The sequence below is a fragment of the Onychostoma macrolepis genome, chromosome 18 (genome assembly GCF_012432095.1).
Source record: "Onychostoma macrolepis isolate SWU-2019 chromosome 18, ASM1243209v1, whole genome shotgun sequence".
NCBI lineage: Eukaryota > Metazoa > Chordata > Actinopteri > Cypriniformes > Cyprinidae > Onychostoma > Onychostoma macrolepis.
Window position 1 is genome coordinate 6,444,908 of NC_081172.1, and position 19,039 is coordinate 6,463,946.

Consider the following 19,039-nt stretch of genomic DNA (forward strand, 5'->3'; position numbering starts at 1 on the left):
TTGTAGTGTATTTAAAAAAAAAATTGTTAGTCATGAATAGGAGGCAGGCATGTTTTAAGAAAAGAGCTACAATATTAATTTAATGTATTTGCCATTTTTCTTTCTTAATTTTCCTTAGGTTAAAGAGGATACATACACTCAACCTACAATAGAAGGACAACAGAAAGATGTTGTGGTACAGATGGATAGCAGTCTTCCAGAAATGCCTAAAGTAGACACCTTAAAAGCAGATATTAAAGAGCAACATAGAAAGGACATCTTGCCGGTATCAGTAGAATCATACAGCTCAGCTGAGGAGGAGCTTAAGGAGATACAGAGAGTAAGTGAAATGGCCATAAAAGAAACTGCTACAAAACTGTTGCCCGTCAGAGCACCAGACAGTGTAAAACAATACCACGAGGACAGCAGTGAGAGTGAACCCTCCCCTCAGATACAGAGAAGAAGAGTGAGGCCTGCTTCCTCCAGCAGTGAGGACTACAAACTAGACAGTTCAAATTCTGGAGATGACGAAGAGTTCATTCGAAGGCAACTTATGCACATGGGTGAAGACGAGAACTTGCCTTCTGATGAGGAAAAACACAGAGAAGAACAGCAAACACAGCAAGAAACCAGAGAAGTTGAAAAATTGGATGATTCCATGAAGCGTAAACGTGCCCTAAAGAAACTTACTGTAGAGGCTGAGGAGATTTCTGATATCACTCTGTCTTCTCGTGACCAAGATGATCAAGTTGCCCAAGTCATCCCTGTCTCAGAAGCATTAGAAGAAATCAGAGTGGAAATAGATTTGGCAAATGACAATGAGAAGATCATAGATACTGACACCACAGCAGTTGCCATCACACAAAAAACTCCTGTTAGACAGACAACGGAGGAGCATGAGAGTCTGATTGAAGACTTGTCCAAGGGTGATGGATCATCCAGTGTTCAGGTGTCTAGCATCACACCAGGAACAGCTTCACCTACTTCTGTGTCCTCTATTGATGAGGACAGTGATAGTAGCCCAAGTCATAAAAAGGCAAGAGCGGAGAGTAAACAGCAAAGAAAGGCAAAACACAGACCTCATGGTCAGGCCCTTCCCACTATAGAGGACTCATCTGAGGAGGATGAGTTACGTGAGGAGAGTGAACAGATGGAGCAGGAAGATAAAAGAGATGATCAGCCACAGTTAAGAAAGATCACAAAAAAATTAAAGACAGAAAGAGATGATCTGGGCAAGCAAAGGAGACGGGATCATTTGACTAAAACTGATAAATTAAGGCAGCCAGCAGGGATGGAGGAACGGATGTCCTCCTCCTTCTCTGACTTTTCACCTAGTTTTGAATCTGAACCAGAGAATGCAGAATACAGAACATTATCATCTGAAACACATGATGCTGCAGAGAAGCCATTAAAGACTGCTGAAGAGGTATACGAGGAAATGATGCAGAAAGCACAGGAATACAAAACATCAGAGAAATTCACACCACCTGATATTGAACCATTATATGGAGGCATGTTAATAGAGGACTATGCTTATGAAACTTTAGTTGAAGAACAAGAACAGGCTGCAGCAGCTCTTGGTAGTGTCACCCATGAGCAAGATTTGAGAAAGATGTCTGAACATGAATCGGTGAGGATACTTATGACACCAGATGAGGCTTATGAAGAGATGATGAATAAAAGAAGCAAGATCTTGCAAAAAGAGAAGGAGGCTCAGCAAGCACATGCAACAAAGATCGACACATCCTTGCCACTTGATGTCAGTGACACTTGTTATGTGAGTATTTCTGGAAATTATGCACTTTCTACAGATAAAAATGCAAAGCCACTGTTGGAAACAGAGGATGCGTATGAAGAGCGATTGAAGACACAAAAAGATGTTTTAACACCAGGAACAAGCCCTACTCAGTCAACTCCTGTGTCTCCTGCCTCCCCTCTGACTGTGTCTGAGTCATCATATGATTCCCCCGAGGTGATACTCATCCCTTCAAGTGGGGAAGAAGACAACCTAGCTGAACCTATTGAATGCATTTTGGAGCCTTATATTACAGATTCTACATCTACTCAGTATGTATCTGGGAATAAAGCTTTATATCCAATTCCTGACTTAAAGATCACTCAGTGCTCCTCTGGTGAAGAGGAAGTTGAAGAGGAGGACGGTGTCACACAAGAAAAAATGTCCCCTGAGCCAACTGATATCCCTCAAAGTGAGGAGGAACCACAAGCCCCAGAAGAATCATTTGAAACTGTTCCCATTTCTGTAATATGTGAAATTCCTTCATCAAAACATGTTGTGGAGAAAACAGCAATATCACCACTGTCTCCACCAACATCTCCGGCAGTCTCATCCCCAGATTCAAATATGGAACTAATAACAGCACCATCATCCTCTCCAGTTTCTGGCCAGACATCTGAATTAACTACTCCAGCTAGCCCCAGTGTTGCTGAAATTTCTGCCCCAGTTGTAATTCACATGCCAGACTTGATGTCTGAGCAAGCCACAACACACCCATCAGCAACTGCTCCTGTTGCATCATCCACACAGATTATTGGATCCCCTTCACCGGTCATTCTAGCCTCACCACATGTCTCAGAAAATGCTTGCACTCCAACTCCTTCTGAAATTCTTGTTTCAAAGCCAACACCAGGTCCAAAACCAACAGTTATATCAAAATCTACACAGGAAACAGTCCCTACTCCCGATAGTGTTTCATCCTGTACACTGGATTCATATCTTCAAGATTTAGCTCAAAAACCTTTGACCGGTGCAATACATGTACCACTTTCAGCTGCTGAATCAGCCACTACAAACAAACAAGCTGTTGCACCAATAATTCCTCCAAAAGTCAACCACGTAAAAACTCCTCCTACTACAGTTGCTACACCTATTGTTCAGTCTCACAAAGGACCTTTAACACAAACTTCTTTTATTGTTCAAATGCCCGATCTTGTGTCCCCTGCATTAGACCATCCAGTTCAAGAAAAAACTCCAGTTTCAGTGCCTACCCTGCCATCCACTGCACTCAGGAATCAGATTCCTACAACAACCCCCATTGTTGCACAGATGCCAGACCCTGTGACCTTTCCAGTACCTTCTCTAACCTATGCCCCACTTCCAGCTATAGTTTCAGCAGTTGATCAAGCACCTATTTCTGTTCCAACAATGGTATCAGCCTCAATACCAGCAAAGGTTCTCTCTACAGACCAGACCAGTTCAGCTGTTGAACAAGTGGCCACACCACTGTCTGTTCAATCCAGTATTCCTACTTTAGCAAAAGAGATTCAGCCACCAACCAGTGTTTCTATTCAAATTCCTATTCAGAGGCCAGCAGAAACCAGACCACACATGACACCTCAATTAGGGCAAGCAGCCACTGTTTCACCTCCAGCAATTCATGGAGAGCATATTGCTGCAAAGACAGTCTCTGTTGTTTCTCCCACTGTTTCTACAACTGTTGCTTTTGGAGCTTCACCCTCCCAACCAGTTCAATCAATGCTGACCAATATTCAGGAAAGGATGGTGGAAATACAGAAGGAAAATGTACCAGATGATGGGATTTCTTCACAACAGTCAGTTTCACAAATCATTTATCCTGTTGTACAGACACAGCAAGGTCAAGTTGTTGTCAGACTGCCAAATCTTGAAAATGTGGCAGTTAAAACAACTATTGAAGATGGGAGAGGGCACCCTGTTATTGTTAGTGTTTCTCCTTTTACTTATCCAGCCACAATATCAAGTTGCATCACTGATTCAACAGTTCCACCTTGTGTGACATCTGCAAAACCCCATGTTCCTCAAGAAAGAACGGATAAACCAGTGATTTCATTTCCACCACCTCCTCCAGCTTCACCACCAGAATTGCCATATAGCGCAGTACCCAATGCCGATTTTAACCAGCAAAAGTCTATTCCAACTCCCTCATCAGTTACAGTAACTTTACCTGAACCCCCACCAAATGTGGCCAGCATAAATATAAAACCAGTTGTGACCCCAACACACAAATCACCACCCCCTGTTCCCCCCAAACCTGTATGTATTCCCCCAGGACTGGTATTTAGTCACAGATCAAGAGAGAGCGTAAAGCCACCGGTTAGCCCTGAGCCAGTAGTTGTTCAAGCAGTTCGTGCTGCAACGCTGCCAAGAACAAGGGAACCTCCAAATGCTTTGTCACTAAGTTTGACTGCCCCTGTAGATACCAAGCACAGTGCTTCATCACCAAAATCACCTTTGTCACCCAGATTTGCTAGAACTCTTGAAACATATGTGGTGATAACATTACCCTCAGAACCAGGATCACCTGTTGAGGGCATTACAACTCAAGCACCGATGAGAAGATCATCACTGCCAACTCCCAGACAGCATGTTCCATCTGATGCCCCAAGAGTGTTTGCACCATCTGCAGTGGATGCACCTGTGTCATTAATTTCAGCACAAATTGTAGCAGCCCCACCAAAGCCTAGCTCAGCTTTAAATACAGCAGTGCCTCTTGAGGCAATGGCACCTGACTTTGCTTCAGTCACAACAGAGACTCATCATATTACACTAGCTGCGGATTCAAGACAAAGTATTACGGAACCTTGTGTAACAGTCCCAGAGCTGCCAGTTGCTTCTGTACAAACATTTGTTTCAGCACCTCTTGTAGTGGCATCATCAGGACTATCACAGACTGTGACTGTTGTTCCTCATATCACAATGGAGAATACAATGCACTCCCCATCTGCGTTTATGACACCACATGTTGTAATGGCACCTTCTGCTTTGATTTCAGCAGCACCTATTGCAGCACCACCACCACCGCCGCCCATTTCTATGGAACCAACAGCATATCCAGCAATGACATACCCCACACCTTCCTTGATTTCTCCTCTTTCCATGGCTCCAGTCTCAGTGGTGCATACATCAAAACCGTCAGAGGAGGTACCAGTAGCCTTAGCCCCAGTGTCAGGAGTTTCTACTAAGTCAGTTCCTCACTATACAGTGAGTGATGTGCAACAAGAACTTGAGATGCAACAAATGCAAAAAACATATTCTGCTCCAATAACAATAACCCAGATTCCAATCCCAGCTCAAAATGAAGATATTCCTGGTTTGGATATGGAAGAAGTACTTATAGTCTCAGCTTCTGAAGAGGCCTTAACTGAACTGGGTCCATCACCAGTACCAATAACACAGCTTCAAGAGCAGCAAACAGTTAATGAGCAAAAACAAGAAATTCCAGTGGTGACCTCTGCAACAACTGTGCCACCAGTACCAGTCACATTTACCCAATTTACAAAATCTATTGAGAGTCAAGAAATCTGTGGACAAGATAAAGTTATATCAAGCATGAGCCAAGTCTACTCTGCAATCTCAAAAACTGAGCAGCGTCCTGATGCACTGCCCAATCTTGTAACCCAAGTTGTCACAACTGAAGTACAAAGAACAACAACTGTGTCAGTTGTCCAGGAGAGGGTTCCTGTCGAACCCATACCTGAACCTGTGGGTGCTACAATCACAATCCAGCCAGAAGTCCATCCAAAGCCTAAACAGAATGGAAGAATACAATACCCTAGTGACGTTATAGATCTTACCACATTTAAAGTCAATGTTACAATGACTGACCAAGGAATGGATTTGACAGCCCCATATTCAAGTAGGTCTTCCTTGTCAAGTGAATCAAGTGGGCGACAGGCCACTGCTGTACAGCCCGAAATTGTGAATCTTAGTGCTGAAATAATCCCCACTACAACACTCTCTGTTGTAACTGACAGCATAACAATTGTTACTTGCACAGCTACAATTGCCTACAACAACAACACAGTTGACAAGCCTCTGGACCTGGGAAATGCTACTTCAGTGCCTCTTCCACTTACCACATACAATCCATTTGAGCCACTTGCACAGATAGTGTACAGACCTGTAAATTCTCAACCTAAGGCTACAACCAGTGCAGAGATTCCTATTAACCTTTCATACAGAGCTGTTGCAAGCACAGCTCCAACTCTTATGCCTGTTACTATAGCCCCGGTGAGCTTCACAAATGGCACTGTTGGTATACCAATACATACAGAGCCAACGGCAGTTGGACCTGTAGACCTCACCACGTCTAAGCCAATGAAAACCATGGTTGCTTTGTCCTCATCTTCTGGAGTGGTCACAACTGTTTTGGAAGATGACGGTACACCAGTTGATCTAACATCTGGAAGACGGACTGTTTGCTGCGATGTAATTTACAGGCTTCCTTTCACAGGGAGCTGCAGAACACAGCCTCCTGTGACCACACAACCAGACAATCAAATTGGCTATCAAATTGATATTGCCACAACACCTGTCATTGAAGATCTCAGTACCATGAAGGCTTCAATATCTGACAGTAATTTCAAAGAGGCTGGGCTCTTTAGTTATGAAAGGAAGAATGGCTTCACCTATCAGAATGGGGCATCTGAGGGGGCTATTGATTTGACATCAGCTAAAATGTCAACAGGTCAGTATGATGGTGCGCATGTATCCTTAATTGATTTGTTTTTTTATTTGTATGTTAATGTATTATTTATTGGTTATGTCCCTTATTTTTGTGATGTTCTCTCTGAATGTCTTGATTTTCATTCTTGTCTTTTTCTGTTCTTTTTTTTAACACAGATGCATGCATTTGCCTCCGTGTTGTCCCTCAGTGTTTTGGCTTTGCATCCTGATAATCTGATGACACTGACAAGATCTTTGCATGCTCTTTGGCTTCCATTTGATGTTTTATTTGTTAGTGTTGCATGAAACAGAGCAATTGTTCATTTAGATGCTGATGATGCTGCTATTTTTGTTTTCCTAACATAACAGAAGAGGCCTTAGACTACTCAAAGAAAAGCGCTTTGGCATTTACTGGGATCACCACTACTCCATATTCTCAAGGAACGTCATTTGGCTTTAATAGTTTACTAAGAACGACAAATGGCATTGTTTACTCATCGGTTGCTGCACCCGTTCCCTCCACGTATGCAATTACTACCCAACCAGGTTCAGTATTTAGCACAACATACAATAGTCTCACCAATTCTACGGATCCACTTTCAGCACTTCAAAATCAACCTGCTCCATATGGCTTTGTACACACCACAGCCACAGACCAATCAATATTCCCACAGTCTGATATATCAAAGGATATCCTACCTTCTGCATTAGCCAGTCTCCTTCCCTCCCTGACAACCTTCCCTGAGCTCTACTCGGATGCTACCCTTGAGGCAATAGCAGCCTCACTGGACATGCTGGTATCCCCGAATTTCCCTGATTTAGATGACAGCAAGAGCCAGCAGTACAAAGCTGAACATGAGTTCTTACAGTTAGAGAAGTTGAAACAGCTGTGTCTAGCTGAAGAACTTGAATGGGAGAGACAAGAGATACAGCGTTACCGTGAGCAAGAGCAGATCATTGTTCAGAAGGAGCTGGAGGAGCTTCAGAACATGAAGCAACAACTTCTGATGCAGCAAGAAGAGGAACGCAAAGCCCATCTGATTCTTCAGCAAGAAACCTTTGCACAGCAGCAACTTCAGCTAGAGCAAATCCATCGATTACAGCAGCAACTCCAGCAACAACTACAAGAGCAAAAGATATACCCATATGGGTTCGGGCCAAGTGAGGGTATGTCCCCACCCTTGAGTTCAGACATCATACTTGACTCAAAATATTCCGGAGGAGATAATGGACAGTACTGGCCAGTGAAGGATGACAATTCAACATCATCTGCAGTGTCCACCCATGACTCCACAACAGGTCAAAACTGGCTAACAACAACTTCTGGGGCTTTTACACAGTATAGTTCAAGCATTCCTGTACCAGTGAGTGCACAGACAAAGGATCAAATGCAGTTGTCCACAAACCTGCTAGGTACAGCCAAGCAAGAGCAAAGTGTGGGATTAAGTGGAAAGAAATTGATTGAGAGTGGTGTTCAAACAGATGATGAAGATGGGGTTGAAAAGATTCCTTCTGGTAGAAGGAGAAGAAATAGGAGAAGTGTAGATTGCTGTGTGCAAACTGATGATGAGGATCAGGATGAATGGGACGTCCCCGTTCGGAGCAGACGCAGGTCTCGTTCCAGTAGATATGCTGATGGAGAGAAGGGAAAAAGCTCCAAGGTATCAAGTATTGCGATTCAGACTGTAGCAGAGATTTCAGTTCAGACAGAGCATTCAGGGACAATTAGGAGATCTCCTGTTCGGGCTCAGGTGGACACAAAAGTAGATTTACACAGAGAGGGCCAAACAGAAAGTGATTCAGATATTACATCAGACAGAGATAAAAGACGTCCAGCTCCTACTGAGATAAGTGTTAGCACACACCTGACAGCTGATGATGTTGGAGCATCGTTAGTTACCAAATCTCCAAAGGTATTATGCTCCCCGGTTTCACCAGTGTCCCCTGGGAAAAGTTCACAGAAGATGCTTACCGCTGATTCATCAAGGCATCTCAGTAGTCCAAGATCATTAAGGGCCTCACAACGATCTCTGTCTGACCCCAAGTCACTCAGTCCGACAACTGAGGACAGAATGATGTACCAGTACTCAGACACCTACTCAGTAAGTACTGCACTTGTATTCACTCTTTTCTTGTTATCTAAAGGACCCAAAAAATGTGTATTGTTTCCTCTCCAAATGATTACATGTCAAGTGTCCATGCTGGATATATCATGTCTATCGCTTGCTTGTTTTTCTTTTTATTTCTGTTTTATATTTTAATCAACAGAGCAAAGGTTCTCAGTGCGGCACACCAGTTGGCACTCAGAAGAAAGTAAAACGCACACTACCTCATCCACCACCAGAAGAAGATACCCTCATTGGACTCTCTGGGTATACCACTGCTTCTGCCAGAAGACGAATGTGCAGGAACACCACTATGGCGCGGGCCAAAATCCTCCAAGACATAGACAAAGAGCTGGATTTAGTTGAACGTGAGTCCTCAAAACTCCGTAAGATACAGGCAGAACTTGATGAGGAGGAGAAAGAGATAGATGCTAAATTGAGATATCTGGAGATGGGTATAAATCGAAGAAAAGAGGCTTTACTGAAAGAGAGAGAGAAGAGGGAGAGAGCCTACTTACAAGGAGTGGCAGAAGAGCGAGACTACATGTCAGATAGTGAGGTCAGCAACATCAGAGAGGCACGAGGTAATGGTCATGGACTAGAACGGCCACGGACTGCCCCACAGTCAGAGTTTAACCAGTTCATTCCACCACAGACTGAGTCTGAGTCCCAGTATGCACAGCTTACAAGCCCATACTCCCACTATCAATATGCATCCCAAACAAGTCAGTATCCTCAGCAGACATTGTACCAGCAGCAGTCTCTTTACCATCAGCAGGTGTCCCCCTACCAATCCATCTACTCATCAGTGCCCTCACTCAATCAGCAGTCCCAGCAGACTGGCTATGACCATTCCTCACTCCTTCTGATGCAACAGAAAACCCGTCAGACTACTTTGTCTGACTTAGAACCAAAGATTACGACAAACTATGAGGTTGTACGCAACCAGCCCCTCCTAATTGTCCCTACATCCACAGAGAGTGCCTACGGAGTTTCCCATCTCGGTGGTAAATACAGTAGCCTTGATCTGAGGATGGGCCTGGAAGAGAGAGCCAGCATGGCCAGCAGTCCCATGTCCAGCATATCAGCTGAATCCTTCTATGCAGACCTCGATCACCATAATTCCAGGAACTATGTCTTGATTGATGACATCGGCGAACTCACAAAGAGCTCCACGGGCCTTGGTTCAAGCTTCAGTATTGCCGATAAGGATATAAGCAAAGCTGACCGACTTCTCCGGACTGCTGATGTTCGTCGGACTGCAGATGTGGCAGATTTTCTTGGCCCTCTTCAGGCTGCTTCTCGATTGCATTCATATGGTAAAGCAGATGAGGATTCCATGGAGGAGCCTTATGAATTGAAGATGTTGAAACAGCAAATTAAGCAGGAGTTCCGACGCGGTACAGATAGTCTTGAACAGCTTACAGGCCTGCCTCACTACCTCCACTCTGACACTAGTTTTAGGCATTTCCCCAAAGCTGAGAAATATAGCATCGGGAGACTAACTTTAGAGAAGCAAGCTGCCAAGCAACTTCCTGCCTCGGTTCTTTACCAGAAACAGCTAAAGAATAAAAAAGCACTAATTGACCCCAAAATTACAAAGTTTTCGCCCATCCAAGAGAGCAGGAACCTTGAACTAGATTACAGCAGCTTTTTGGCCTCTGCCAGCTCAGTTGGTGGACTGTCTGCCAGGGCAAGGCTCTTGCAGGATGAGATCACATTTGGTCTTAGGAAGAACCTAGCAGAGCAACAGAAATATTTGGGTTCAGCTCTTGGCGCTAACCTGGCTCAGTCACTCAACTTTGGCCAATCTCTCAACCTAGGGCCAACCATAAGGTCTTCCCTTCACGATGATGGCACCTACCCCAGTGGCACTCGGTCAAGACCTTCCTCTAGGCCTTCCTCTGTATATGGACTGGACCTATCTATCAAAAGAGACTTGTCAAACTCCTCACTACGCCTGAAAACAGAGGGTGAGGGCATGGATTCCCAGTTCGTATCTAGGGCTAAACCGACAAGTCTGCCAATTAGTCAGAGCAGGGGTCGAATTCCCATTGTTGCACAAAACTCTGAAGAGGAGAGTCCACTGAGCCCTGTTGGTCAGCCCATGGGCATGGCCAGAGCATCTGCAGGCCCACTCCCACCCATCTCAGCAGACTCACGGGACCAGTTTGGCTCTAGTCACTCTCTTCCAGAAGTCCAACAACACATGAGAGAGGAGTCCAGGACAAGTGGTTATGAACGAGACATTGCCTTTATGAAGGATGACCTTCAGGGGGCCATGTCAGATAGCGAAGGTAAATTTGTTATGAGATCTGTTATCTTCAACCCTAGCTTCTGCTGATATGCATCTTTTGTATGGCTCTGAATGCATTATTTATATCTGTGTGAAATTCGAATGTTACATTTTCCTTTACTCTTTTCATCTTTTGTCTCGGATTTTGCTTTACACTTTGCAGGTTGTCAAATTTGCATGATGCCATCTTAAATTTAAATTTTCATCTACATATGTATACATAATTGTTTTTGTTTTGTTTTATGTATAAACATTTGCCTTGTGTTTCTTAATGAATTTGCATGCTACTTAAATGCAAAAGGAAATTGGTTGTTTCCTTTGCCATTATTGTTCTATCATACATATAAGAAGAGAAGCAATTAAGAAGATCTTCAAAACTATTAATTCAGCTATTTTAATTCATTATACACTCAGTGCCTGTGCTATTTATCACAGCCCTGCAGTTGACGAGGAGATTGATCTGATTTCAGTCTGTGAAGTTACAACATCCTATAATTTTATCAGAATCATTTAGTGACTGGTTATCTTAGGAGGGCAGTACACTGTTTATGAATTATATAAATGGGATTGTGATCATCTTGTTTTGTGCTGTTGGGGGAAAAAAAACAGTTATGCAGTTGATTGGTAGAATATAAATTTGTCTACTAGCTGCCAGCGTCTTTCACTATATTTCCAGCAGCTATGGGATACTAAGCCATTTATTTAAATCATAATTAAACCTATGTCTTCTTGTGAAGACATTCTCAAATGTTATATTCATGCGAGTACCTGGTTTAGTTTGTCTAGTTTTCATTAATCCAGAATATTTCATATTGCAAAAATGCAAGTATGTCATCACACTGATTGGACAAAATTAATGTAGTGAATTTAGATTTTCCCCTTTTCTGTGCTTGTAGACAATTATATAGACAAATCTGTGCTTTTGACAAGTGATGATATAAAGTTGTAAATTAAATATGGGGCCTCTGTTTAGACAAATTTAGAAGTTAATCTGGTTATAACATAGATTCACTGGAGCTTAGTTTTCCATTACCTCCAAATCTACTACATAACTCACTTGTTTAACAATTTTCTTCATGTAATGTTAATGTCTGTCATGGGTGTTTCCAATTTTCATCCTCAATAAATTATTGCTATTTCAGTTTTTATTTGCATGGCTTATGAATGGGAATTTAAAAACATCTTGCATGCTACATGAAGAATACTTTTTTTTCAGTGAATATTCTATTAATTCTCTTTCCGTGTGTTTTATGTATTTTGTACTATATCATACTATATATTTTGTACTTTTTTATTGTAGTGAACATTACGCAAGTATTACTATTTAAAAATCACCCAGGTATTAAAGTGTTTTAACGTCAGTCTTATAATATGTTTAATCATTACACAAATGGTTTGGCTAATAAATATAATGCTTGATTTAAATTTATTGTAAAACATATTTTTAATCTTTGTGCTTTCATGGTGCTCTCAATACCTATAAGACAACAGCATTGAGAAACAGTTTAAAATCCCATCTATAGTGTAATATTGTGTTAAACGTCAAGCTGTTTGAGAAGTTTAACATAAACCAGGTGTAAAGATGGTATAAACAAATAGAGTGCAAAGTATGAATATATATTGGTTTACAACACTAAGGCCCAGGTTTCACAGACAGGGCTTAGCTTAAGCCAGGACTAGGCCTTAGTTAAATGAAGACATTTCAGCAGCTTTTATAAAAATGCCTTAGAAGAATATGTTGCAGGTGTGCATCTTGAGACAGAACAATGTGACATGTTTGAAGATATGTCAGATCAAGATATTTTTAGTTGAGACAGCTCAAACATGCATTTTAGACTAGGACTAGATCTAAGCCTTGTCTGTGAAACCGGGGGTAAATGCTCTGCTGGGTTTGCACAGACGTAACCCCAGTCTCTGTCTTGAGAATATGAAAAATGATTTGTGTTTCTCAAGCAACCTATTCTGAAGCAACATTCAAGGTTCAAAAAGCTCTTTCAGTAGTCTCAGTTTGTATAAACACACAGAAGTAATAAATCACAGCTGTTTTAAAGCCATCCATTTTACTTTTAAACATATTTTATGTGGTTTCTGCAAATGTGCCATAAAGGCAGTCAATAGAGCTTAGTTAGTTTTGAACCTGGGACATTTATTTAACACCATCGATGCCGGTATTGCTAAAGAAATAATTACCTGTATAGCTTTGTTTATATAGCTTTGTGTATACTTTTAGCACATCTCATAAATATTATTATATTGAATTATCATTACTTCTATGGGGCTACCTTACAGAATGCAGAATGTATTTAAAAGGCTCTCTATAGAGTAAAATATTGACTGCAATGGTGTGTGCTTTACTTATTTTAGAAAATTAGATAATTGCATGAAATTAGATATTTGCAAAAGTACATCATCCACTTCCACTGCAAATGTAACAGTGTGTTTTTTATTGGCAAAACATAGCTCTGTTTTAAGGCTAATTTTACTATGAATTCTCTGAAATGCAATGTTTGTACTACAGCTGGAGGTCCTAGCTGGAATGTGAAAGGTGAGAACTGTTGTTCAACAACCTTCAAAATATCATTAAGCATAAACCTACTTTCATGCGTGCCATAGTCTTGAGTGACGGGCATTTCTCAGTGGTGCACCTCAGACCCATCGTGGTGTTCATTATCACTGCACTTCCTCAAGGTCTCTCTGACATAGCCTGATCATATCAACCAAGGCACATACATGTCTACATACACAAAAACATATATATGCATACTGTAGCAGAAGTTTCCTACACCAAGTTAGTGTCATTAGAAAACAGCACTCTAGGAACTTATCTTGCCCCACCAAAATGCCACTAATGTAATGGAATCCTTCGAAACTTGACATCTCAAGTACAGAACAAGGGTGCTGTTTTGGTGATGCAGGATAAAAGTCGCAAGAGAGAAATGTCCTTCTGATAGCGTGTTGGCCAGAATGCCAGTTTTCCACAAGCCATAGGTTCACCATGGTCAAAGCATCCTCTAACTTGGGTAATAAAGTGAAGGCACTGTTGATTTAAGGTGACATTTCCTTGCAGAAGGACAGCACGTCAAGCTCTTTATTGCAAAACTCCTGCAGACAGATCCAGTTGTCAGTTTTCTTCTCACTCTATTAGGAGTTAAATGATGATTTGTGGCGTACTGTAGTGCTGCCTCATGAATAAAAAAAATGCTTTGCTTACACAGTATTGTAATCAAGGCACCTGCAGGTTGTGCAAAATACCCAGTAAACAAAACAGAAGATATTGCTCGCCTGATCTATTTTAGGTATGTGCCCTAGCTTGAGTTATGAATTATTCTAGGAATTCCCAATGTCTTTGAAGAAAGTGCTAGACTACTTGAAATGGAAGCTGGAAAAACAGCAGCAAGCCTATATACAGTCTCATAGGATGCAAATATTATATATTAGCATTGCGACTCTAGATGAGAACAATTACACTGCAAAAATCATTGTCTTAATGGTATTTTGTCTTGTTTTTACAATAAAAATATCTAAACATTCTTAAGACAAAACAAGATCAGTTTACTTGAGAGCCAAAATTGCATATTTTAGAAATGCATCTTTGATTGATTAATTTTTATTGGCACCGATGGTTCCATAAAGAATCTTTAACATCCATTAAACCTTTCCATTGTACAAAAGGTTCTTCATACTTCACAATAAGAAAAAAAAAAGTGTTTATTTTAAGAACTGTTCACTTCAAGGTTCTTTAGGGAACCAAAAATGGTTCTTCTAGGTCATCGATACAAACCCCCCTTTTGGAACCTTTCTTAAGAGCATACCTGCTATTTTCAGCATGAATCTCACAAAATGTAATGCATTTTTATGCTTAAAGGATTTAGTTTTAGATTTGTTACACAATTTTGCATCTCAAATAAATTTATCTTTAAGAATGCTTTAAAAGTTTTACTGAAAAACAAGATGGAAACACTAAGAAAATGTTTTTTTTTTTTTTTTTTGGGAGTGCAGATTGCAATTTTAAATAAGTAAATTGCTTTAGCATCATGAAAGTCTGGTGTTATAGAACAAAAGCTGTGGTTTTGTTTGAGTAGTGTTTTACTTGTATATGCTAACTAGTGTACTAGAGAGCGTACTAACAGAAAATCTACTAATCATCAGACATTTGGTAAGGCATCTCATCATCACACTGTTGTATGATGGTGTGTGTATGTGCACATATCTGCTGTGGTTCGTTCCCACAGCAGTTCTCTATCAAATTCTCGACGCATGACATGTAGCCCGGTCTGGAAGGGACACAGCATGCATGTTCATGTGTGCATGCCTCGACACACGTCTCAGATCATTGCTTTTTCTGCCCTCACCATCCTCTGTCACTGCTTCCCCTGGGGTCAGGCTACTTAGTACACTTAGCATTTATCTAAACAAACGCTCTTGATTTGAGACCTTGTGGAAGGGAGGTTAGTGTCCAACCCTTTTGAAACATAGATATTGTTCTTGGAAGCCCTGACCCAAATCCATCAAGCTGTCAGTTCAAACACTCAAGCAAAGAAGTGTCCCCAACTGGGGGTGGTGAAGGGATGGTTGTCTGGGAGAAAAGTGGTGGAGTGGGACACATGCCCTAGTTTTGTCACTTGTGATGGTACAGCGGATGCTTTCTTCCTGTTTTCTAGCATATCACCTTCAGCATGAAGAGACAGACTGGTTTGACAAACCCCGCCAGGGACGTGGTGGACCAGAAGTCGGGCCAGAGAGAAGACAGGTGAAGTGGCACCCACAGGGTGATCGTGATTTTGCCAAGTAGGATGTGTTCCTGGAAACATTTGTCAATTCTGGAACAACATACCTATAGTTTTAACCATAAAATCTCAAAATATGTGCAATTATAGGTCAATATCAATTATGCCACAATCCAAACTATAAGGGTAAACTTACAATCCAAATATTTTTTCTAGGAAAATGTTCTACCATGCAAACAATATACTGCGCCTATCTTTGAAAGTACGCAAGACTGCATCTGCAAAAGCACTGTTAGAGCTTCAGCTATTGTTCATTTGCTTGAATTGTTTTCGTTGTTGCAGATGAAAGGCAGCCATTACCCCTTCCCACACACTCGCATCAACCTGCAACGGGACCCCAAGGACCACACCGTCTCAGGTATGTTTTCATAGCAATTACTCCACAAGATACACAGCGAATTGTAGTCAATTAGGCCTGCAAATTAAATTACTGGAAGGAAAAGCAAAACAACAATTGTAATATATCTCGTGGCCGCCGTATTGATGAAGAGATCATGTTTAAAATGATGCTGAGATACTCTGATTAGAATTCAATTACTCAGCCATTCATCAGCTAAACTGAACCCGTCTGAATTCAGGGAGTGGGCTGGGAATCAGAGTTGTTGGTGGAAAAGAGATTCCAGGGACCAACGGGGAGATCGGAGCCTACATCGCCAAAGTTTCAGCAGGAGGATGTGCTGAGCATATGGGAAAAGTTGTGGAAGGTAAGAACTTCTAATTTAGTCAATCTGATAACATTAGCAAGTTCAGTTTTCTTGCAGACAGTAAGGGGTTAATGAAGCCAAAGAGATAAATAATCAAGTTTGGTTTCAAAAAAAGTTTACAGTCATGTTATAAAGTGTTTTAAAGCAAGCATCAGCAAAATCATTAATTTTAAGCGTTCAGTATTCTTTCAAAGGGAAAAGTGTCTAATTTAGAAGGCCATTTCTCATTTAACCGGGATGGTTATTGTTGCGGTATGATTGCTCTCCTTGTTGACGAATGCTGGCTCAGCATGCTTTGTCAATTTAGATGAGCTCCTCTGAGAATAGCTCAGCTTCTTGAACATGTTTTTGCTTGTTTGATTTTTATTCTTTCGTAACTCATGATTTTAGCAAAGACTCTAAGTATTGAAATGTTTCGTTTTATAGTGTCAAATCTTTTGTCTATTTTATTTGTTTCATCCCTGAAATATGCAAGCACCAATCTGCTGGCAGATTACACAAGCATCTGTTCTCTATCTTAAGTATGCTTTTCCCTTGATACAGTATAATAATGTCTGCTGCCACAGTGGAAAATGTGCTAGAGAGCAGATTTAATATCTGATAGCTGAAGCGGTATTATGATTTGGTCCAAGAGTCAAATAAATGCACAATTGCACAATGCATACTCATATGCATGCGCTTCAACTTAGAAACATGAAGTATGCATGCTTAATATTGAATAAAATAGGGATCTTCCATATTTAGCCAGCGAATCAGTAACACGTTGGCAATTTTGACCATGATTACCTACCGTTCCTGAATAAAAATGGAAAATGTTACAGCATTTTTAACATTAAAGCCTTTTGAAGATAATTTTAAATGTTCACTTGTATAGCACAAAGTATTTTCAGCAAATGAGCATATGCATGAATCATTTAGATACTAACTTCAAAGCTGAAATAATGGTTTTAGCCTAGTGGTAATCTTGCAGATGAACATGGAGATATGGCTGACATACTTGCTGAACATTTGAAAGGTTTTTGAGTGGAAACAGAAGGGATTGATTGTGTGGAGATGAACAGACATTTGAATGATGTCCTGTTGTTATCAGCCGCTGAAGCACTCCGAATGCAAAAGACCTATCTGAAGACCCGCTTTCATTTGTGTAAGTGCCCGGGGTTTGGCCTAAAGTGTGCTTGAGTTTGCAGTGATGCTTTTAAAAGAGTTTTTTTCCCTCTCTGTTTTCTGCACTTGTTTTCGGTCTCTGATGCTATTACAAAAAGTGTGTGTTATTTATGTGTGTAGCTTTTCCTGAATTTCCCCTACAGAATCACAATAGCATCTATCTGTCTATCTGTGTGTGAATCTATCATAATAGTTGTTGACGTTTCCCAAAAAGAGAGTGCACAGAAACCAAACTTTGGTTCTAGATTTGAGGTTTTTAAAAATAGACATACAGTAGGTGACTTATATAAACAACACCTCTTTTTAATACTTTCCATAACAATATGCAGACAAATTATGTTTACTTTTGGCTAAGGTGCACTGTGAGTATCTGTTTTTACTATTATAACCTAATAAATGTATTTCACTCACTCGTTCTGATGGCATGTGTTGTGTTCCTCAGGAATGCAGGTTCTGGAGTGGAATGGAATCTCTCTGCTGGGAAAGACATATGAAGAAGTGCAAAGCATTGTGGGTCAGCAGTATGGAGAGGCAGAAATATGTGTGCGCCTGTAAGTTGCAATAATGTATTTTGTGTTCAAGACTCAATTTAGTCCAACAACACCAACAAAAATTACCATATTAATGCTGTTGCATTTGTTTGATAAAAAAAAAAAAGTAAAATTGAATATATTTGATAGTCATATTTTCCTGTGATGGCAAAACTGAATTTTCAGCAACCATTACTCCAGTCTTCAGCGTCACTTGATGCTTCAGAGATCACTCAAAATTCCTCCGTTGAAAACATTTGTTCTGCTTAATATTTTTGTTGAAACCACACTGTAAAAAAAAAAAAAAAAAAAAGTTGAGCGAACTTAAAAAAAAGTTTTTTACCAGCTTCAGCAGATTTTTGTGGGAGATTCTCAAATTTTTGTTGTATAAACTTAAAACGACAAGTTGAGAAAACTCAAAAATCTGCTGAAGCTGGTTGCCTTAAAATTTTAAGTTGGCTCAACTTTTTTTTTTACAGTGCATGATCATTTTTGTAACAATGTAAAAGTCTTTACTGTCACATTTGATCAATTTAATGTGTCATTGCTGAATAATTTCAAATCATTAAAATTATTTTTAAAGTATTAATTTTGATATAAATGTTAAAAAAAATACTGACCCCAGACTTTTGAGCAATATTACATTTCGTCATATACCATGATATAGTATGAATATGTTATATCAAAGCACCAAGGCACTTCACTGTATAATGGTAGTACAGTGCTTTTTTGTAAGGGCATATAATCTAACTATTGATTTAACTATCAAGTATGTATTATATTACAGTTTTTGGTCTTTAAGCCAATATGTTAATATATTTGTTATCTTGACTGCTGTTTAGAGATCTAAACATGCTCTCCAACACAGAACACCCTCAACAACTAGAGCTCCATACTCAGCTGAGAGCTGGTGAGTCTCTCCAACATTTTGTGTTCTTCCCTTCATACCGTGCTTTAATAAGCTTTTCACACTAAAACAAATCCCTTTAAGGTAAATCAGTCATCCATTATGCAGCCATCTTGGTCATGGAC

At 40.5% G+C, this 19,039-nt stretch overlaps 1 protein-coding gene across 10 annotated transcripts in view; it reads left to right on the forward strand.

Moving 5' to 3' along the window:
- Positions 1-19,039, forward strand: part of pclob (piccolo presynaptic cytomatrix protein b) — an 85,893-nt gene that overhangs the window by 52,967 nt on the left and 13,887 nt on the right. For 8 of the 10 annotated variants that reach the window (XR_009266957.1, XR_009266958.1, XM_058751153.1 and 5 more), the window contains exons 17-25: positions 119-6,443; positions 6,791-8,523; positions 8,690-10,823; positions 13,341-13,367; positions 15,484-15,572; positions 15,892-15,967; positions 16,188-16,313; positions 17,920-18,028; positions 18,850-18,917. Coding sequence is in view for 8 of the 10 variants with exons in the window: in XM_058751153.1 (XP_058607136.1) it covers positions 119-6,443; positions 6,791-8,523; positions 8,690-10,823; positions 13,341-13,367; positions 15,484-15,572; positions 15,892-15,967; positions 16,188-16,313; positions 17,920-18,028; positions 18,850-18,917 (10,687 nt within the window). In the remaining 2 variants the exon portion in view is untranslated. The remainder of the gene's footprint in view (positions 1-118; positions 6,444-6,790; positions 8,524-8,689; positions 10,824-13,340; positions 13,368-15,483; positions 15,573-15,891; positions 15,968-16,187; positions 16,314-17,919; positions 18,029-18,849; positions 18,918-19,039) is intronic. The other 2 variants (XM_058751156.1, XM_058751160.1) reach the window with 1 other exon arrangement.